The sequence below is a fragment of the Peromyscus eremicus genome, chromosome 3, assembly GCF_949786415.1.
Source record: "Peromyscus eremicus chromosome 3, PerEre_H2_v1, whole genome shotgun sequence".
NCBI classification, from domain to species: Eukaryota; Metazoa; Chordata; class Mammalia; order Rodentia; family Cricetidae; genus Peromyscus; species Peromyscus eremicus.
The window spans coordinates 140,201,347-140,225,066 of NC_081418.1; the positions used below are offsets into that span (position 1 = coordinate 140,201,347).

Consider the following 23,720-nt stretch of genomic DNA (forward strand, 5'->3'; position numbering starts at 1 on the left):
CCCTGTCTGAAACAAAACCAAAAAGCCAAACTAACCAACCAACCAAACAAACAAACAATCAAACGAACCCTCAAAGGATGAGCATGTAGCTCATGGTCCATCTCTTCTTAAAGGGCAAGCGCAAGATCTTGGGTTTGATTGACCAGCCTCATAGAAATGACAGCAATAAAACCACCTAATGTGGAAAGACATCAACTTTCATTGAAACATTTTATGTGGATTAAAAGGTAGCTCAATACACACACACACAAAAAAAAATCACAACAGGAATGTGACTACCTTATGGCATTCCTAATATACATTTTCTTTCAATATACACAATTCAAAAAACAAAATATTTCCTCTGCAATACTAATATATGACAAAATTCCTGAAAATTATTAAAATTTGGAACTGAAGAACTTAGTCATCCCATTTGTTCTTTTACCCTCCTATTTATATAGAGCTGTTTCAGTCATCTCTTCTTACCAATGGCTTCTTTTAATTAAATTACATTTTAGCTGAAGATATTGGCAGTGTTTTCTCAAAATGTATTTTCCTTTATCCTTTGAGTCATCAAATACTGATTACAAACATGATTCTGCTGCATGTGAAGTGGGGATCATTTCATATGCAGGAACGCATAGTTCACGTTTCCTATCTTTCAGTATCAGCTCTCAACATACAATTTCCTCTTTTCACTTTGGTAAAGCAGAGGGGCAGAACTTTAAGAGCTGAAGTATCTTGCAGAAGACACACTCTTCTGCGTTTCATTTGGAGCCTCTGAGGGGATACAGAGCTGTAAAGAACAACTTGTTCCTCATCCTCGGTTCCCTCCACCTACATCACCACCTGACGGGGGAATAGGTAACAGCTACTTCGATTCCTTCAGACATCTCTATCATATGATTTACTTATTCGAGAGAAATCCCATTCAGTTACAATTGGCCTGCACAAAAGTCACATAACATATATAGGAAGGACAATTGATAATATTAGAACTGTGTTAAGTTTGCCTGTAAACATTTGAGTTAATCTTCAAGAAAGGTATCTTCTCTTATGTATTATGATTTTTGTTGTGTGTGATCTAAAAGAGTGATCAGTAGAATTAATTACTTTGTAATTAGTTCAAGTGGTTTATTTACTTTCTTATGCACTTTGCAGAATTTTACAATAGGAAATAATTTTATTTTTAGAGAATTAAGGAAAGTGTAAATGAGTTTAGAAAATTTCATCAATTAAAATGTGTTAGATGTACTAGAAATGAATTGAGTCCATCAACAATTTTTTAATATTACCTGTTTATTTGTTGCCCCTTTAAATAATATTTAATGGAATAAGCAAGGTAAATCATAAGTACTTATGATTTAATAATTTGTATCCTAAGAATGAATAATTTATGAGTATTTATGATGCCTAGTGACAAATTTTCATGTTTTTTTCTTTTTTTTTTTTTGGAGACAGAATCCCTCTCTGTAGTTCTGGCTATTTGGAAGTTTGATAATTAGATGTTCTGGCCTTAAAGACCCTCCTGCCTCTGACTCCTGAGTGTTGGGACAAAAGGCATGTACCACTGTAGAAATTTTATTTTTATATAGGGTCTTTGAGTAACATCATACACTATACTGTTCTGTGTGGAATGTTCATGTCCATGGGATCATTTGTGATTATGAATACAGGTGTTTTGGCTTTTACTCAGGAGACTTTTGTTATCACATCTGGAATCTGGAATTTTAATTTCCGGTAGTATTCCTTTCATATAATCCTTTGGACATTGTTTCTGGCATACACTTTGTAAATGTGGTCAAAAGACAACAAGATAATTTTTTATCTATGTGTGTATCACAACATTTAGAAATGCTTTAAAAGCAAAGAGATTTAGTTTTAAGCAAGTTTTGAATTTTTGACATATTAATAATAGTTTTAAATCATGTCAGTTACTAAGCTGGCACCAGTTTTGTCAAGTATTCTTACGGCCATGTCACTACCCAATCCTGTATTTGGCAATTCAAACTGTTTTCCCATACCTCTTAACAACCATTGATGTGACCACTAGTTAAAAAGGTTTTTCACATCTTGTGGAAGTCAGCTACTGTCCATACTCTTTGGAGAGTTCAGATCTTTAAAGGAGTTAAACTTCTACCCTACCGCAGCATCAAATTCTAGAATATTATAAACTTGAACATTTTAATTTTTTCTTTACCTAGATATCATCCCAAGGCAAGGTTTTAATTTAAACCTCATTGCTTCTTTCCAAGATGAGCAATCAGAAGGTGATTTACTTAAACTCAAGAGTTTTTGAGTCTTCCTCGGAGTCACAGAATCCAATCAGGCCTGAAGAGACTCAAGGTCCCAGAGAGGTTGGACACAAAAGTGAATGCTCCCCTCCAACTCACTGTACACACCAGACGTTGAAGATGGTCCTAGCTTTACTACTGATGGTCAGCTGGTAGTAGGTGATCACAGGGGAAAGAAGTGAAGAGTTCTGCACTGAAACCATCTGGTCCTGGGCTCTTTTTGGTTGGGAGACTTTTAAAGACTGTTTCTATTTCGTTAGGGGTTATTGGACTATTTAAATAGTTTATCTGGTCTTGATTTAATTTAGGTATGTGGTACCTATCCAGAAAATTATCCATTTCTTTTAGGTTTTCCAGTTTTGTGGAATAGAGGTTTTTGAAGTATGACCTGATGATTCTCTGGATTTCCTCAATGTCTGTTGTTATGTCCCCCTTTTCATTTCTGATTTTGTTGATTTGGATGCTCTCTCTCTGTCTTTTGGTTAGTTTGGATAAGGGCTTGTCTATCTTGTTGATTTTCTCAAAGAACCAACTCTTTGTTTCATTAATTTTTTGTATTGTTCTCTTTGTTTCTATTTTATTGATTTCAGCTCTCACTTTGATAATTTCCTGGCATCTATTTTTTCCTGGGAGACTTTGCTTCTTCCTGTTCTAGAACTTTCAGGTGTGCTGTTAAGTCACTAGTGTGAGATTTCTCCAGCTTATTTATGTGGGCGTTTAGTGCTATGAATTTCCCTCTTAGTACTGCTTTCATAGTGTCCCATAGGTTTGGATATGTGGTGTCTTCATTTTCGTTGATCTCTAGGAAGTCTTTAATTTCTTTCTTTATTTCTTCCTTAACCCATTGGTGATTCAGGTGGGTATTGTTCAGTTTCCATGAGATTGTAGGTTTTCTGTAGTTTTTGTTGTTGTTGAAATCCAACTTTAGACCATGGTGGTCTGATAGAACACAGGAGGTTATTCTAATTGTTTTGTATCTGTTTAGATTTGCTTTGTGACCAAGTATGTGGTCGATTTTAGAGAAGGTTCCATGGGGTGCTGAGAAGAAGGTATATTCTTTTTTGTTAGGATGGAATGTTCTGTAGATGTCGATTAAGTCCATTTGAGTCATGACATCAATTAAGTCCTTTATTTCTCTGTTAAGTTTCGATTTGGGGGATCTGTCCAGTGGTGAAAGTGGAGTGTTGAGGTCTCCCACTATTAATGTGTGGGGTTTTATATGTGATTTAAGCTTTAATAATGTTTCTTTTACATATGTGGGTGCCCTTTTGTTTGGGGCATAAATGTTCAGAATTGAGACTTCATCTTGGTGGATCTTTCCTGTGATGAGTATGTAATGCCCTTCTTGATCTCTTTTGATTGATTTTAGTTTGAAGTCTATTTTGCTGGATATCAAGATGGCTACACCCGCTTGTTTCTTAAGACCATTTGATTGGAAAGTCTTTTCCCAGCCTTTTATTTTTAGGTAGTGTCTATCTTTGAATTTGAGATGTGTTTCTTGTATGCAGCAGAAAGATGGGTCCTGCTTTCGTATCCATTCTGTAAGCCTATGTCTTTTTATAGGTGAATTAAGTCCATTGATATTGAGAGATATTAATGTCCAGTGATTGTTCATTCCTGTTATTTTTTGGTGGTGATGTGTGTGTACTTTTCTTCGTTGGGGTCTACTGCTGTGGCTTTATCTATTGCCTGTGTTTTCGAGGTTGTATCTGACTTCCTTAGGTTGGAATTTTCCTTCTAGTGCTTTCTGTAGGCCTGGGTTTGTGGATAAATATTGTTTAAATCTGGCTTTGTCATGGAATGTCTTGTTCACTCCATCTATGAGGATTGAAAGTTTTGCTGGGTATATTAGTTTAGGCTGACATCCATGGTCTCTTAATGTCTGCATTACATCTGTCCAGGACCTTCTGGCTTTCAAAGTCTCCATTGAGAAATCGGGTGTTATTCTGATAGGTTTGCCTTTATATGTCACTTGGCCTTTTTCCTTTGCTGTTCTTAATATTCTTTCTTTATTCTGTACGTTTAATTGTTTAATTATTATGTGGCAAGGGGACTTTTTTTGGGGGTCTAGTCTGTTTGGTGTTCTATAGGCTTCCTGTATCTTCATAGGCATTTCCTTCTTTAAGTTGGGAAAGTTTTCTTCTATGATCTTGTTGAATATATTTTCTGTGCCCTTGAGTTGGTATTCTTCTCCTTCTTCTACCCCTATTATTCGTAGGTTTGGTCTTTTCATGGTGTCCCAAATTTCTTGGACATTTTGGTTCATGACTTTGTTGACTTTAGTGTTTTCTTTGACTGATGAATCTATTTCTTCTATTGTATCTTCAACGCTAGAGATCCTCTCTTCCATCTCTTGCATTCTGTTGATTATACTTGCATCTGAAGTTCCCAATCGTTTTCTCAGATTTTCTATTTCCAGCATTCCCTCTGTTTGTGTCTTCTTCATTTTTTCTATTTCCCTTTTCAGGTCTTGGACTGTTTCCTTCATTTGTTTCATTGATTTTTCTTGATTTTCTTTCAGTATTTTATTGTTCTCTTCCAAGACTTTTTTGATTTCTTCTAATTTGTTTGCCCTTTCCTCTAGTTGTTTACAGCGTTCTTCACATTTTTTTGTCTTTTCCTCTACACGAGCCTCTAGCTTCTTCATGATGACATTCATAAGGCTATTTTCTTCTGCTTCTTCCAATTTCTGATGTTCAGGTCTAGGTGTTGGAGGAGGGCTAGGGCCTGGTGATGGTGTACTACTATTCATTTTGTTGTATGTGTTTCTACCTTGACGTCTGCCCATCTCCTTGTGGTTCGTTCCTGGCCTTATCCGCACACTTGGTTCAGACAGAGCTGACAGATTCAGGAAGTCTCTCTCTCTTGTCCAGATGGGAGCTCTCTTGTCCAAATTGGAAGTCCGGGGCAGGATGGGAGCTCTTGTTCAAAAGGGAAGTCCGGGGGAGGATGGGTGCTCTCCTCTCTCTCTCTCTCTCTCTCTCTCTCTCTCTCTCTCTCTCTTTCTCTCTCTCTCTCTCTCTCTCCTCCAGATGGGAAATCCAGGGCAAGATGGGAGCTGGGGGCCAAACTCTAAGTCTCAAGAAGAGGCTTGGGGCTCAGGCGGATGGGCGTGGGGGCAGGGCGTGGAGACTGCAGGGTCTGCCAGGGGTCTTGGAGAAGGAGATCCTTCCTGGTGGGGCTAGAAGGGAACCTGCCCGGGGACCAGAACCTGGGGCCAAGTTGGGCAGGTCTTCCCCGGAGTGGCTGGTGCCCAGGGATGGGGTCCGGGGCAAGCTAGGGCACTCACCTGTGCTTCAGAAGGGAAGTCCTGGGCAAGATGGGAGCTGGGGAGCCGGCCTCTAAGTCTCAGGAAGAGGCTTGGGGCTCAGGCAGATGGGCGTGGGGGCAGGGCGTGGAGACTGCAGGGTCTGCCAAGGGTCTTGGAGAAGGGGATCCTTCCCGATGGGGCTAGAAGGGCACCTGCCCGGGGACCAGAACCTGGGGCCAAGTTGGGCAGGTCTTGCCCAGAGTGGCTGGTGCCCAGGGATGGGGTCGGGGGCAAGCTAGGGCACTCACCTGTGCTTCAGAAGGGAAGTCCTTGGCAAGATGGGAGCTGGGGGCCGGCCCCTAAGTCTCAGGAAGAGGCTTGGGGCTCAGGCAGATGGGCGTGGGGGCAGGGCGTGGAGACTGCAGGGTCTGCCAAGGGTCTTGGAGAAGGGGATCCTTCCCGGTTGGGGTAGAAGGGCACCTGCCCGGGGACCAGAACCTGGGGCCAAGTTGGGCAGGTCTTCCCCAGAGTGGCTGGTGCCCAGGGATGGGGTCGGGGGCAAGCTAGGGCACTCACCTGTGCTTCAGAAGGGAAGTCCTGGGCAAGATGGGAGCTGGGGGCCGGCCCCTAAGTCTCAGGAAGAGGCTTGGGGCTCAGGCAGATGGGCGTGGGGGCAGGGCGTGGAGACTGCAGGGTCTGCCAAGGGTCTTGGAGAAGGGGATCCTTCCCGGTTGGGGTAGAAGGGCACCTGCCCAGGGACCAGAACCTGGGGCCAAGTTGGGCAGGTCTTCCCCAGAGTGGCTGGTGCCCAGGGATGGGGTCGGGGGCAAGCTAGGGCACTCACCTGTGCTTCAGAAGGGAAGTCCTGGCAAGATGGGAGCTGGGGCCGGCCTCTAAGTCTCAGGAAGAGGCTTGGGGCTCAGGCAGATGGGCGTGGGGGCAGGGCGTGGAGACTGCAGGGTCTTCCAGGGGTCTTGGAGAAGGGGATTCTTCCCGGTGGGGCTAGAAGGCCACCTGCCCGGGGACCAGAACCTGGGGCCAAGTTGGGCAGGTCTTCCCCGGAGTGGCTGGTGCCCAGGGATGGGGTCGGGGGCAAGCTAGGGCACTCACCTGTGCTACCAGATCTTCAAAGAAGAGTTAATACCAATACTCTCTAAATTGTTCCATACAATAGAAACAGAAGGAACATTACCAAACTCCTTCTATGAGGCTACAATTACCCTGATTCCCAAACCAAACAAGGATACAACAAAGAAAGAGAACTACAGACAGATCTCCCTCATGAACATTGATGCAAAAATACTCAATAAAATACTGGCAAACAGACTCCAAGACCACATCAAAACAATTATCCACCATGATCAAGTAGGATTCATTCCAGGGATGCAAGGATGGTTCAACATACGAAAGTCTGTCAATGTGATACACCATATAAACAAACTCAAAGAAAAAAACCACATGATCATCTCACTAGATGCTGAAAAGGCATTTGACAAAATCCAACACCCCTTCATGATAAAGGTCTTGGAGCAATCAGGAATACAGGGAACATACCTAAACATAATAAAAGCAATTTACAGCAAGCCAACAGCCAACATCAAATCAAATGGAGAGAAACTCAAAGCGATTCCACTAAAATCAGGAAAGAGGCAAGGCTGTCCGCTCTCCCCATACTTATTCAATACAGCACTTGAAGTTCTAGCTAGAGCAATAAGACAACATAAGGAGATTAAGGTGATACAAATTGGAAAGGAAGAAGTCAAGCTTTCTATTTGCAGATGACATGATAGTATACTTGAGCAACCCCAAAGATTCCACCAAGGAACTGATACAGCTTATAAACATCTTCAGCAACATAGCAGGATACAAGATCAACTCCAAAAAATCAGTAGCCCTCCTATATACAATGGACAAAAAAGCGGAGAAGGAAATCAGAGATACATCACCCTTTACTATAGCCACAAATGACATAAAATACCTTGGGGTAATACTAACCAAGCAAGTGAAGGACCTATATGACAAGAACTTTAAGTCCCTGAAAAAAGAAATTGAAGAAGATGTCAGAAAATGGAAAGATCTCCCATGCTCATGGATAGGCAGAACTAACATAGTAAAAATGGCAATCTTACCAAAAGCAATCTACAGATTCAATGCAATCCCCATCAAAATACCAATACAATTCTTCACAGACCTGGAAAGAATAATACTCAACTTCATATGGAAAAACAAAAAACCCAGGATAGCCAAAAGAATCCTGTACAATAAAACAACCTCTGGAGGCATCACGATCCCTGACTTCAAGCTGTACTATAGAGCTACAGTAATAAAAACAGCTTGGTACTGGCATAAAAACCGACATGTGGACCAATGGAATAGAATTGAAGACCCTGACATTAATCCGCACACCTATGAACAAATAATTTTTGACAAAGAAGCCAAAAGTGCACAATGGAAAAAAGAAAGCATCTTCAACAAATGGTGCTGGCAAAACTGGATATCAACATGTAGAAGGCTGCAAATAGATCCATATCTATCACCGTGCACAAAACTTAAGTCCAAGTGGATCAAGGACCTCAACATAAATCCAGCTACTCTGAACCTGCTAGAAGAGAAAGTAGGAAGTAGTCTTGAACACATTGGCATAGGAGACCACTTTCTAAATAGAACACCAGTAGCACAGACACTGAGAGAAACAATCAATCAATGGGACCTCTTGAAACTGAGAAGCTTTTGTAGGGCAAAGGATACGGTCAACAAAGCAAAGCGACAGCCTACAGAATGGGAAAAGATCTTCACCAATCCCACATCTGACAGAGGACTGATATCCAGAATATATAAGGAACTCAAGAAATTAGACATCAAAATGCCCAACAGTCCAATTAAGAAATGGGCTATAGAACTAAACAGAGAATTCTCAACAGAGGAAACTCAAATGGCTGAAAGACATTTAAGGAATTGCTCAACATCCCTAATCATCAGGGAAATGCAAATCAAAACAACTCTGAGATACCACCTTACGCCTGTCAGAATGGCTAAGATCAAAAACACTGAAGACACCTTATGCTGGAGAGGATGTGGAGCTAGGGGAACTCTCCTCCACTGCTGGTGGGAATGCAAGCTTGTACAACCACTTTGGAAATCAATATGGCGATTTCTTAGAAAATTGGGAATCCATCTCCCCCAAGATCCAGCTATACCACTCTTGGGCATATACCCAAGGAATGCTCAACCACACCACAAGAGCACTTGTTCAGCTATGTTCATATCAGCGTTGTTTGTAATAGCCAGAACATGGAAACAACCTAGATGCCCTTCAACTGAAGAATGGATAAACAAAATGTGGTACATATACACAATGGAATACTACTCAGCAGAGAAAAACAATGACATCATGAGGTTTGCAGACAAATGGATGGATCTAGAAAAAATCATCCTGAGTGAGGTATCCCAGACTCAGAAAGACAAACATGGTATGTACTCACTCATAACAGGATACTAGATGTGGAACAAGGATGACTGGACTGCTACTCACATCACCAGGCAGGCTACCTGGAAAACAGGACCCCAAGAAAGACACAGGGATCGCCCAACGACAGAGAAATGGAATGAGATCTACATGAACAGCCTGGACATGAGTGGGGGTAGTGAAGGGCGAGGGTCGAGGGAAAGAGAGCTTGGGTGAGTGGCAGATCCCAGCTGGATCAAAAACAGAGAGGGAGAACAAGGAATAGGAGACCATGGTAAATGAAGACCACATGAGAATAGGAAGAAACAAAGTGCTAGAGAGGCCCACAGAAATCCACAAAGATACCCCCACAACAGACTGCTGGCAATGGTCGAGAGACAATCCGAACTGACCTACTCTGGTGATGGGATGGCCAAACACCCTAATTGTCGTGCTAGAAACCTCATCCAACTACTGAGGGATTTGGATGCAGAGATCCATGACTAGGCCCCAGGTAGATCTCTGGGAGTCCAATTAGCGAGAATGAGGAGGGTTTATATGAGCGAGAATTGTTGAGACCAAGGTCGGATAAAGCACAGAGACAAATAGCCAAACAAACGGAAACACATGAAATATGAACCAATGGCTGAGGGGTCACCAACTGGATCAGGCCCTCTGAGTGGGTGAGACAGTTGATTGGCCTGATCTGTTTGGGAGGCATCCAGGCAGTGGGACCGGGTCCTGTGCTCATTGCATGAGTTGGCTGTTTGAAACCTGGGGCCTATGCAGGGTCCCTTGGCTCGGCATGGGAGGAGGGGACTGGACCTGCCTGGACTGAGTCCACCAGGTTGATCTCAGTCTGTGGGGAAGGCTTTGCCCTGGAGGAGATTGGAATGGGGGGCGGGCTGGGGGGAAGGTGAAAAAAAAAAGTAAAAAAATTAAAAAAAAAAAAAAGAAACCTGTCTTAGTTTATGTTGTAATGATATGAAGAGACATGTTACCAAAATATCTCTAATAAAAGGAAGCATTTAAATTGGAAAAAAAAAAAAGAAGTGAAGAGTTAAAACTTGTTTAAAAATAGCCCACGAGACTTGGAAAAGTCAATAATTTATTTGCTTTGTGTTAGTTTATTTTAAAATTGTTGTTTGTTTGTTTGTTTTTTTGTTTTTTGTTTGTTTTGTTTTTTGTTTTATTGTTGTTGTTGTTTTGAGCCAGAGTCTCAAGTAGCCACGACTAATTTTGACTGTGCTATGTAGCAAAGGGTGGCCTAGAATCTTCGATTCTCTTGGCTCAGCCTCTGAAGTTCTGGGATTACAGTTGTGGGCCACCTTGCCTGCCTTGAATACATTTTTATAAATCTGAGAAACCAAGATTCAGTTGTTTTTATCAAAATATGGTTAAAAATGTGAAGCCGGCCGGGCAGTGGTGGCGCACGCCTTTAATCCCAGCACTCGGGAGGCAGAGCCAGGTGGATCTCTGTGAGTTCGAGGCCAGCCTGGGCTACCAAGTGAGTTCCAGGAAAAGGCGCAAAGCTACACAGAGAAACGCTGTCTCGAAAAACCAAAAAAAAAAAAAAAAAAAAAAAATTAGAGGTACCATCCCTTTGTTTCATATGATACCCCAAGTTATGGCTAGTGGTGGACCATGGGATAGTCCTGGTGATGATTTTGATGTCTTTAGGAATGTTTAATCTCCTTACATCTCATTGCAGTGGCTCTTGGGATCCTCTGCTTACTTCTGATGATGGCAATCTCAGTGTGGCTGATATACAGTGAGTAATTCAAATACATCGTTTGCCCAGGTAATGCCAACAGACACCAGTTTGTCCATTACTTTGTCACCAGGTGACATTCTAGGTGTTCGAGAATTTGTAAGTTTTTTGTTTTCTCTGGACCCCTGAACTCTTGGACATTACAGTAACTAGGCTGCCTTGGACTGCCTTATCCTGTCCTACTCATGATCATGTTCCTTCTGATAATAGATGTGTTGGTGATATTCTGCTTTGGGAACTCAGGTGATTATGAAACTGACATATACATGCTGTAAGAAAAAGCTGTCCCAAATAAATTATGCCATTTTGTGGACTTTCCCTCAGCCCATATTGAGAACATGATTAAGTGAAAAGACTGAATCTGTACACAGAATTAGAAGTTCTGGAACTTCATCTTTATCTTTCATTTGATGCCATCACATCCTTAGAGAAAACCGCTGATGGGCCGGGCTCCACCACAGCTGTATATCTGCATATTGTTGTCTGTCCTCCTGTGGGTAGTCCATCTGCTCCAGTGATAACTGTGCTATTATTTCTTAGTTCAAATTTTCATGTTGTGCTAGGTTTCTCTGAACATTTCACTTACATATTTATTTGTTAGTTTTGTGCTGTGAAAGCCATGAATTAATCAGGACATATGGAGTTTCCACCGTAATATTATTAAGCTGTTTCACGTAGTTTACCCTGAAGTTACCAATAGCGAGAAATTCATGTTTCCATTTTATAGTGAGTTAATTGAAGAATTACTGTTTTAGTGTTTAAATAGCAATTAAAATGATGATATATGTTGGTTGTCAACATGAAATTTTTTTCTCTAATCATAAATTTGATATTTACTCCTTATGGGCATTTTTTGAGTTATGTCTGCTAGTAATTTTAGTTTTTCAGTATAGTCAAGAAAAATATGGCCGGGCGGTGGTGGCGCACGCCTTTAATCCCAGCACTCGGGAGGCAGAGCCAGGCGGATCTCTGTGAGTTCGAGGCCAGCCTGGGCTACCAAGTGAGTTCCAGGAAAGGCGCAAAGCTACACAGAGAAACCCTGTCTCGAAAAACCAAAAAAAAAAAAAAAAAGAAAAAGAAAAATATGAACTGCAAAAATCTCTAAACAACCTCACTCAAAATTATCACATCCTGAAAAATGACAACTACTTAAAGGAAGAAATACTGAGAAATAAATCTAGAGAGTATGATGATCTCAAACATCAGAAGGAACCAGACTCCCTCAACAGAAAACAGAACAGACACTGTGGGAAAACTAAGATCATTTTAGATTGCGTACAGTACACAGGTAAGAAGGGAATCTTGAATAAAGAATTGCATTATTCTGTACTGATTCTTCTCCAGAATATTTGAAGTCGAGTTAGCATTTAACAATGCTGGTGATCCCTGAGCTAATGGGTGGGGTTTCCTTGTCTCATGGAGGGTCCGGGAGCCCTGGAAATCCCTGTTTGAATTAGGAAAATCTTAGTTTCTAGAACTCAGTGGCCATCCTGTCTTCGACTGCTCCCAGGGGATGAAAGCTCAAGTCAGCAGAGCTGAGAATTCAGGTCATTTTCATGAGAGGTCAAATCTGAGTTCCCACTTTTTTTTTTGACAGAATGTGGAAGTTTCCAGTAAGAGAGTGTTTACCAAATTCTTAGGGTGAAATGGACTTAAAGCATTTACATGGGTGTAGTCGTAAAAACAATTGTATGTGTGTGTGTGTGTGTGTGTGTGTGTGTGTGTGTGTGTGTTTTCCTTCTGTCTTGGTATCAGAGAGCTGGCCTGTGTGTGACCATAGTGAAGCTCACTGCAGCACACATGGGAGCTTCTCCATGGTGCCCACACTGGTGTATCTCTGTCACTGAATGACACAGAGATGAAATATCAATCGTTACAAGGAATCTTTCTTTCCTTTCATCGTGACTGGTTAACATTAACTGACACACTTTATCATTCATTATTAAGTATTTTTTCAAAAGTTAATGTTCACAAAGAACTCTTGAACATGATCTCACTGTGCATGATAGCAGGGGTTGACAATCTTCATTATTCAAGGAATAATAATATCTTTAAAACTGGTAAATTTTAAAATATGTGACAGAGAAAAAGATAAAGTCCAAAAATAGTCGTTGAGGCATTCCAGACTCATCAAAACTGTTTTACATTATGATTTTAAAATAAAATAATGGCTGGGTGGTGGTGGCGCATGCCTTTAATCCCAGCACTCGGGAGGCAGAGCCAGGCAGATCTCTGTGAGTTTGAGGCCAGCCTGGGCTACCAAGTGAGTTCCAGGAAAGGCGCAAAGCTACACAGAGAAACCCTGTCTCGAAAAAAAATAAAATAAAATAAAATAAAATAAAACTACCATCTCTAAGTGGCAGCATGATTCTGCAATGCTTGTGATTAGAACACTGAGGTAGGAAGACTGCAAATTTGAGGACAGTCTAGGTGTCCAGCAAATTCCAAGCCAGCCTGAACTACAGAGTGATGATACCTCTTCTCAGAAAAACAAGGGTGGGACATAAAGGTTTATTAATAGAGAAAGGGGTTCCCCAGCACAGACCAAACAAATAAATCTTATTGAGAGGTTGTAGCTATGTAAACTACACACGTTTTAATGTATTCAAATTTGATATTTTGGGCATGTGGGTGTACACTTGAAGGCAGGAGAACAGGAAATAACCATCAAAAGCTTCCTTGGTTGTCTCTTATTTCTATTAAGTTAAGAACATCTAACATAGACCACAGCACGGCTGTACATGTACAGTAGCATGTGGGCCACTGTGGGCACAGTGCATTCTGCATATCTAGCCTTGCATCATCCATGTAACTGCCTCTGAGCAGCAAATGCTCATTTCCCCTCCCTCCAGCCCCTGGGATCTTACAAACCTCTGCTTCTTAGAACTCGGCTGTGCTGTAACCTCATCTGAGTGAAATCAAAAAGTATGGTCCTGGCCCTAGTTTGTCACACTTTGCATTCTATATGCAAGTTCATCCATGCTTCTCTGAAAGACTTTCTTGTAGACTTCTGAGAAAGGGAAGTTATTGCAAAGGCCTGCTGTCTCATTAGTAATGAATCAGCTCATAACAGGACACTTAGTCCTGACACTAAGTGAACAGCAGTCAGGAGTCATCTGGAAGACTCTTACTGCAAAGTTGGTCACTTAGGTCAGGATTTCTCTTTAGGGGTTAGATGTAAAAATGGTTTCATTCTGTAGCCCAAGCTGCCTTGGAAATCACCATATATATCCAAGGCTGGCCTGAAATTCACTGCTTAACCTAGGCTGACCTCAAACTAGAGGTGAACCTCATGCCTCAGCCTATGGAGTGCTGGGCTTATAGGCAGGCATAAGTCATCATGACTGGTTGGATTTCTTCCCTGTCAAGGATACATAGTAATCCTTTGTGTGTATATGATACATTTTCTCTATTGATCATCCATAATGAACACTTAAATTTTACCCATATCTCTATTATAAACAGTGCTGCATAGAACATGGGTGTGCAGGGGTCTCAGCATTCTAGTGTCTCAATTTTTGAGAGCTGTGAGTGTTTTACTTAGTTATAGATGTGTAATAAATACATTCTTCTGTAGCGCAAATCCTAATAGGTCTTATAATAGAAACCCAGAGACACATATCAAGGTAAATGCTGAAAGATCAGAGGAAACAAGCCACAGCCACTTCTCACCTCACCAACTCCTCAGCCAAAAAGGGTAGATCCTGTCTCCATGAATCCTCAGACTGAATGCCCCTGAGTCTTATCTCTACTTGCCTTATATTCTTTTCTCTGCCCAGCTATATCTCTCCCTGTCTCAACCTTCCTAGTTCTGAGATTAAAGGCGTGTGACTCCCAAGTACTGGGATTAAGGGTGTGAGCCATCACTGCCTGGCTCTGTTTTTCTTTTAGACTGGATTAATCTCTTGTAGTCCATGGTGACCTTGAAGTCACAGAGATCCATCTGCCTCTTCCTATAGAGCTAGGATTAAAGGTGTGTGCAACCACTGCCTGGCCTCTACAGCTAACTCTATGACTAGCTCTGCCCTAGATCTTCAGACAAGCATATACAAAATATCACCATAGCCTTAATGACAGAATAACAGAAAATAAAAATTTTCACCATCGTATTATCTGTTGTAGGGAAACCTGTTGAAGGACGTTTGTTCTGCCGTGGCATAAAATGTTATTACTTCATCATGGACAATAAATGCTGGAGTGGAAGTGAACAGACCTGCCAGGACTGCAGCTTATCCCTTTTGAAGATAGATAATGATGATGAACTGGTATCATAGACTCTTACATGCTTCTTTATTCTTAGACTCCTTCTCTAACCCTTGATAGTGAAATATTGAGCCCTGATATTAAAAAAAAAAAAAGAGTCCTTCAGCAGTTGTACGTGGTTTTCCTGTAATTCGAGTAAAAATCATACAGTAAGAGTTTTCTAGTCCACTCCTTCCTACTTCCTATTTAGTGGTGTTATGAGGAGACTCATTACTAAAGAGACAATCCTGTCTTTACAATCTCCTCCCTTTGCCAGGAATCTGCAAACTAATCCTGCAGAGAAGCATGTTTTACCTGAATAAGTTTAGCCCTTTGGTATAGCACATCTTGTAACTGACAGTTATTTATCTCCATAGAGTGCCACCTACACCCAGAGAGACCATGGTCCAGAGTTTGCTCTTTGCAATCCAGAAGTGAGTGAGATTGCCTGAGATGGGTAACTGGATGACAGTAGAGAAAGTAACTGAGATCTGGGCCAGTCTGCAAAATGGAAATTATATGAGAACCGGGCATTAAACAGTTTTTCCTTTTAGTTGATTTTCACTGAATCTGCCCATAATATTTACTTCCTAATATTCTTATATTTCATAAAAAAAAAACTATCTTTGGAAATGAACAAGGAAAACAAGTGGCCAGGATCCTGACATTAACTGTTTACTTTTATTACTAAAAAAGTTTCTTCAAATACATAGAGGGTATTTTTCTAGAGAAATGGTTGAATAATCATCTTAAAAACTTTGTCATTTAGAATATGATGCACAATTTCTTCACCAATTTAATACATGTCTGAATAATTACAGCATAAAATAAATTTTAATGTCAAGTAATGATATAATTTTTCATTTGATACAGTAAACATGGGTAAATTTAAACTTATATCATAAAATATATTCAGTAATTTTATTAGGTATCATTCCACTCATGTGTCACATGTAAGACACACTATTTACTTCCAAGTATCTCACACTTCCTCAAGTTCTGTCACTTTGAGATCTAAGTAACAGCATGGCTTCATTGCTGGAACATGGAGGATAGCGTACAGCTTTTCACAGAGGACTTGGATATATCATCTGGATTAATTAGTTTTTTTAGACAGGGGGGTCACTTAAGTTGAACACTTCCCACATGCTTCTGTGGTCTTCTAAAATGTGTATTTGAATAATTTCATAAAATGTTGGGCTCACTTAAGGAGCCAGGGTCTGAGGCAGGGAGATTGTGAGTTCAATGTCTACCTTGGCTACACAATGATATTTTCTCTGAGAAACACAGTCACAAATCATTTCATGAATCCAGTATCTCTAGACACCTGAAGTTTTCATTTTAAATAATTTATGTAACTGTCATTGGTTTTTACATAAATGAGCTACTAGTGGGAAATCACTTTAAAAATGAACTTGGAGGGACTGAAGGACTAGAGGACTGGACAGCAGAGAACTGATATAAGAATAGGTGGAACCTGTTATCCTGTTCTTTTCTTACCAGACAGACATTTTATCAAAATATGTGTTATTTCTCTTACAGAAGTTCTTACAGTCCCAGCTTACTACAAACAGATACTGGATTGGATTAAAATATAATGGAAGCAAAGGGGAATGGCAATGGACTGGCGATGGCCCATCTAAACTGTGAGTTTCCTGAACCTTCACACTCGAAAAGTGCTGCACAGTTGGGAGGAGGGTTGCAAAGGCTTTTCTCTCATTTCACATGGCTTTCCTCATTTTCTATGGAGTTCACAGGTCAGGACAAGATACATAAGACAGTGTTTGAGCAAGTGTTAGACAGGGAAGAGGAATGTTTTAGAAACTGACTGCTAGTGACATAATACTGAACACAACTCAGGGTTGTGTGTTCTAAGATACAGAGGGCACAAAAAAAACAAAGATTAAGATCATGTGAAATAACTTGATCATCATGAATGATATTATGAGTGTATCTTAAACATACACTTGACTTGTTTCTGTAGTTAGCTTTTATAATTATTAATTTATAAATATAAAAGCACAATATATATGCAATGCATATCTACTTTTCATTTCAAGGTTGCTGTAGTCTATAAGCTCTAAGTTCGTTCTGATAGAAAACTTTTCATTGATTTTCTTTATTAATACCATTTCTTAAAAATCTCATACATATACAGAATGAAATATGATCATAGAATCCTTTTCATGCCTTCTCAACCTTCTCCAGACTGTACCTAAGGTGTTCCCATCTAACTCATGTTTTCTTACTTGATGCTGTCCACTCACTGGTGGATGTTTGTAGGGCATCCACTGGAGCAAGGATACCTCCCAGTGGCCACAACCTTAATAAAGAATGTGTCTCCCGTTTCCAATAGCAGTCACCTAATAATATTATCTCCTTAAGAGATAGAGGTCCCCTCCCCAACTATGCTGGAATTCTGGCTGGTTTGATCTTTTTCTGGTCTCATATAGGTAACCACAGCTGCTGTGAGTTTGTGATTGGGAAAGCCTTGTCATGTCCAGATTGCAAGATTTTATAGAGCTTTTCTTATCATCAGGCTCTTATATTTTTTTCCCACTTTCTCTTCCCTGTTGTTCCCTAAGTCTTGGGATGGTGTTGAAGGGGAGGGAGTTGAAAATGTCCCCATAGGGCTAAACACATTTTCTCTTCTCTTCTGAACTTTGACTAGTTTTGCTGATCTGTACCGATTACTGCCTACTGCAAAAGAAGCTTCTCTGACCAAGGTCGAGAACAGCCCAGGTCTTGGCCATAAACACATGTACTGAGAGTACAATTTGACTACATGCCCACTTATCAACATAATTGTAGCAGTTTCCACCCTAGGGCCCTTAACCTCCAAATTCATGGGCTTTTCATTTAGATTACAGTAGCAAACACAATATCACTTATATAGTAAAGATCAACACTAATAAGAAAACACTTAGTTATCCTATAACAATGGTACCACTGGGCACATCTTGCCTAGCAGGTCAGCACTGAACCATGCAGGCCCCAGTGCTGGGTAAGACATTCATGTCTTTTCTCCCCCAGCAGCCTGCAAACCACCTTTCTTATCCTTTGAAAAATAGCTCAAGGAAAGAAGTTTCCTGATTGATTTGAAACTGATTTCTCTATGTTCTGACATCACAGTGTGTGGTATACCAGCAATCAGGTCTTACCACGTAGTTATGGTTGGTAACCAAAGGTAATGGCAATATGCTGTGCTGGTATGGAGACCTCTGCAGTCTCTCTGACCAATAATTCCTCTGATGTATCCCCTGCTTTATACTTCGATTTTCATTTAATAACTCATGTTTTCTGTAGTTCTAACTCTTTTTATGGTTATATGTTCATTTTTCAATTGAATATATTTTGATCAGCTTTCCCACCCTCTAACACCTACCACATCCTCCTCACCTCCCTACCCACCAAAAGTCAAGTTCTCTCTCCTCAATTGTGATCAAGAGAACATTTTTATTTTGATTTTTATTACATTTATTTATTTTTGTGTGAATGTATGCATATGTGATCCCATGTCACAGCACATCTGTGTTTAGTGGTAGTTGAAGAAGTCACTTTTCTTCTTCTACTCTGTGTATCCGAAGTCTGAAATCAGGTTGTCAAGTTTGGTGGCAATGTCTTCTATCCACTGATCTGTGTCACTGGCTCAAGACTTTTTTTAAATGAGTTTAGAGAAAACAAAAAACCTTTAGTAAAACATAATTAATTCTATATTCTGTATATTTTGGTCAATAAAAATTGTTTTTAAAATCATGGCCTACATCACATCAATGTAAGTTTCAAATTTTAATAACTGCCCATTGTATGTTTTGCTTACAGTAATTTGACAACAGTGAAATTATTACAGGAAATTGGAGGCTGTGCATATCTGAGTTTTGGAGGTATACATGAAGATGACTGTGATAGAAACCACCCCTGTATCTGTGAAAAGAGAATGGATAAATTCCCTGGTTTTATGTACAGTATGAAGGAAAAGTAAAAATGGAACATTTTGTCATCTTTGTTGGTATCCTGTGATGATTTGTGACTACTTAATGACTGAATGTCTTAACCAAAGGACTCAGTCAGCTGAGCAAATATGGCAAGGAGCTGCAAAGGGAAGAAATGATCTACTAAAATCTAACTTAACACACCAGAAGCTTTCTCCCTTCCTTCTAAACACAGCAGCTCATGTCTGGAGAATGGATGCCCTTTGTTCCAAGCCCTGAGGAATCATCTTTTGTTTCCCGAATGACACAAGAACCAAATCCAGAATGCTGATAATAACTCATATAACTGACTCATCATCCCTAGGACAAACCATTTCAATGTTCCATTGCTTTGACATCACAATTAAGAACTACGATGCAGTTTTGGGGTTCTATTTGTCTTTTGGTTGGTTAGTGTTTGTTGTTTTGTGTAGACAGAAGAATTTATGTTTAGAAAAGATTTATTTTCTATAAAATACCATTTCAGATTTAATGAATAGTTGCTAAGCTAGGTCAAGAAACTCATACAACCATTCATAGTCATATGTGCTCTCATTCTCTCTCTCTCTCTCTCTCTCTCTCTCTCTCTCTCTCTCTCTCTCTCTGACCTATATGCTGGCAAATTGAAATCCCATGGATAAAGTAACATTCACTGAGGCCATCTAGATGCCATGACTCAGATTTATAATCTTATAAGTACTTGAGTTTGAATGCAGTCTAGGCTGCATAGTATTTTTGAGTCCATCATGGGCTACAGAAAGAGACTCTGTCTCATGAAGCATTATAATAATGATGGTCATAATAATAATACTAAAGTGTTCATAAATATTTTCTAAGCAATTTCTATTATAGCATCATAAAAATGATAAGACAGAAGAAATTTAGTATTGATCTAGTAATATGATCTATTCCATAATTCATATTAATAATTGTCAGTTTTCTGAGTTATATCACTGTTGATATTTCTTCACATTCACTATCATCAGTGCTTTCCCTTGCAATGTCCTTTAGTTTTAACATGGTTATTGACTTATGATATCATTATTTTTGAATCTGACATTAAAAATATCAAATTTGACCTTGGAGTTGTATGTAATTGAAATGTCCTAACTGTAAGCCATGAAAAATATGAGTTAAAAATATGTACATCTCTTCAAGAACCATTGTGGAGGCTAGTTTTATGTCAACTCGACACAACTTGGTACATCTGAGAGTTGGGAACCTCAATTAAGAATGTGCCTCAATAAGAACTGGCTGCAGGCATGCCTATAGGTCATTTTCATAACTAGTGGTTGATTAGGAGGCCTCAGCCCTTTGTAGGTGGTGAGACCCTTGGGCTGATGGTCCTGGGTTCTATAAGAAAACATGCTGAGCAATCCATGGGAATCTTCCAGTAAGCATCACTCCTCCATGGCCTGTGCATCAGCTTCTGCCTTCTGATTCCTGCCAGGTTTGAGTTTCTCTCCTGACTTCTGATGATTGACAGCAATGCTGAACTGTAAATCAAATAAACCTTTTTCTCCTCAACTGCTTTTTGGTCATAGTGTTTTTTCACAACAATAGAAACCTCAACTAATAGAATAATCAAACACTAACAGGGCATTTTTTTTGCCACCCAAATTTCATTTCTACTCCTCTCCCTACCTGGGCCCTGGAAAGCAGACATATGCTCTCTTGTACTGCAAATTAGTAAGACATAGTCAAATGTGTCATATACTAGGCACAGATTTTTATTTGGCTCCATTTTCCTCTGCATCTTTTACTACTATTATTATCATTATTATTTTTTAGGAAACTCAAGCTTTTTTCACAGATAAGTGGTTCATTTCTCTTGTTACAAGTACTTTTATATTACACAAATATACCGTGATATTTCTCCATTCACATGTAAACATAGGATATGTTTCAAGTTTTAACAATTTTAAATAAAGTTCTCATGCCAATGTGTGTGTACACTGTGTGAAATACATTTAATTTTATTTTTATTTTGGTAAAAATCCAGAACTTTGATATATATGTTCCAGTATTAAGTGCAGTTTCATTTCACAAAAAAGTTACAGCATGTTTTGAATGGCCTACATCATCTTACTTTCTCTGCAACATGGGAGACTTCCCTTTGCCATTCATCTTTGCCAACACTTGATACAATTCCATGCTTGAAATTTTACCATTTTGATTAACTGAGGAATTATCATTTCTCTAAGAACTAATAATACCAACCATCTTTTTCAAGTACTTATTGGTCAGTCATGTTTTCCTTTGTCAAATATCTATTCGTATCTGTTCATCTCCTAGTTGCAATATTGTAAGAGGGTTATATGTGTATATATATATATAGTGTATATATATATACACTATATATATATATAGTTTATATAAAATTGCAGAGGTTTTAACAGTGTCATTTTTCCTAGATATTATATAGTTTCAACTTACACATTTACCTCAAGGTAATTTTTTTATTTTGATTTGTGTGTGTGTGTGTGTTTCTCTGTCTGTGTGATTGTGTGATCACATGCCATGTGCATTGGTACTTCAGAGGTCAGAAGAGGGCATTGGATCCCCTGGAGCTGGAGTTTCAGGAGGTGGTGAACCACTCAAGTGCTGGGAACTTAATCAGGTCCTCTGTATGAGTAGCATGCTCCCTCCTCTCTTTTAAAAATCATAACAGACACTTATTTGATACTTTCGGTGTGTTCTTCAATGTACTGTGCATTTAAAACAGACTTTGCTTTTCAGAGCGGTTTTATTTTATTTTGAATATATTTTAATTGAAAATAGAAGTTTAATACTGTACATTATTATTATGATATCCCATCAACATTTTTTATAAGATCCTTCCCACTTCTCTCTCCCACACAAATCTACCTCCTTTCTTTTTCTCTCTATTTAGGATACAAACAGACATCTTAAAAAATAAAATGAAACAAAAATTAGATAAAGTTTTAAAAAGTCAAAATTTCACAAAACAAACAGAAGAAAAAACAAAGAAAAAGCTTGAGAAACATAAATATACACAGAGACAGACACAATTGCACACACAGAAGCCCCATACACACAAAACTGGAAATCATAATACATAACCAAAGGACCTAAAGGAAACTAAAAATCCTGACAAAGTATTAGGAGATAAAGCGCCTCCAAAAATAAATTGAATGCATTGACTGTGTTTTGCTTTGGCCTTCTTTTTTTTTTCTTCTAAAATACATTTTATTAGTTCTTTCAGAATTCTATATACCGTATGTTTGACTAATGTTTATCCTGCTCCCCCAATTCTTTCTATATTAAAAACCCCTTTTCCACCTACCCAACCTTTTGCCTTTATTTCTCTCTCTCTCTCTCTCTCTCTCTCTCTCTCTCTCTCTCTCTCTCTCTCTCTCTCTCTCTCTTTCTCTCCTGTACTATTTCAGTGTTACATGTGGCATTCTACTGGATCATGGTCAACTTATAAAGACCTGCACTTTTAGAGAAGGTGAACTCTTCATGCCTCAGCAGTTAACATTTGCCAGTGTCTTCTTGGGTAGGGATTGGATTTTTTTGTCCAATGTCATTTGGTCTGGCTAAGGATTTTACAAGTCTTCTGTGTGGTGTTACACCTGCTGTGAGTTCATTTGTACAGCTGTTTTGCTATGACCATAGGACCCTGTTTCCTTAAAGTTATCTACTAGCTCTGGCTGTTACCATCTTTCTGCTTCCACTTTTGAAATGACTCCTGAGTTTTGGATGTGGTGGGCATGAAATATTCCACTTAAGACTGTATAATACACAGTCTATTATTTTCTGCACGTTCAGTAGCTGTGCATCTCTGTGTTAATTGCCATTTATAGCAAATAGAAGCTTCTATGATGAGGTTGGAGTGATGTTTGTATGGACCAAAATACATTACTGAGAATTTTCATCACCTGAAAACTAGAAAATTCCAAAAAATGAACAGTTGAAGCCATTTATTAGCTGGAATAAACAGTATATTAGCAACATATGGTGAGATAATTAGTTAGCAGAAATATACTTTGAGGACAAAGCATTCAAAGTAAAGCAACAGAAAGTAAAAAATGACATATGTATATTTATGTGAATCCACACAGATCAGAATGTGAACTTTTCCCCTAACATTGTGATTTAAGTTTTAGAAGGATAGGAAAAATAATGAGAACAAAACAATATTTGGAGAGAAAATGATAAATATTTTTGTTCAATGAATGAATATAAAGAGAATTATCAGTGTAAATTTTAGCTTTTTTCTTTAAGTAGAAGACACTTATGTCATTATATATAGATGAATCATTATTCAAAGCTGTCACAGAGAATTGAATTAGAGGGACAAGTTTGATTTCATTCATTTAAAAAGGCCATAATGATATTTAAGTACTATATGTAAATTTAATAATAAATTTAAAGTAATTTACATTGACTTTAAGCATCTTTTTTTAAGGGCAGGGGGCCTGGCCTTGAGAGTGGTTTATATACCCAGTGAGATTCTAGAACATTCATTTTTTATTTTCAAGTGGTTATCAATTTAGAGAGCCTCTGGTTAGGGCTATGTGCTGTGTCCACTTTCTCTCTTGACAATGGGACCACATCAGGCCCAGACATGTACAGGCCCTGTGCATGATGCCACATTTCTATGAGTTCATATGTGTGTCAGACATATTCTATCTAGAATAACTTGTTTTTTTGGGTGTCCTCTATCCTCTCTGTTTCTTACACTCTTTCTCTTTCTTCTTCCGCAGATTTTCCTGAGTCTTGAGGGGAAGGAATTGATTTA

General features: G+C 39.3%; 1 protein-coding gene across 1 annotated transcript; it reads left to right on the forward strand.

Annotated features, from left to right (window-relative positions):
- The first annotated feature begins 2,237 nt into the window (after window positions 1–2,237).
- Window positions 2,238–17,752, forward strand: LOC131906520 (killer cell lectin-like receptor 2). Its single transcript, XM_059257135.1, has 7 exons — window positions 2,238–2,352; window positions 10,683–10,742; window positions 11,623–11,634; window positions 11,815–12,030; window positions 14,865–15,007; window positions 16,527–16,630; window positions 17,656–17,752. Exons 1-7 carry the CDS (start codon window positions 2,238–2,240, stop codon window positions 17,750–17,752), a joined length of 747 nt encoding a protein of 248 aa, XP_059113118.1.
- The last annotated feature ends 5,968 nt before the right edge of the window (window positions 17,753–23,720 follow it).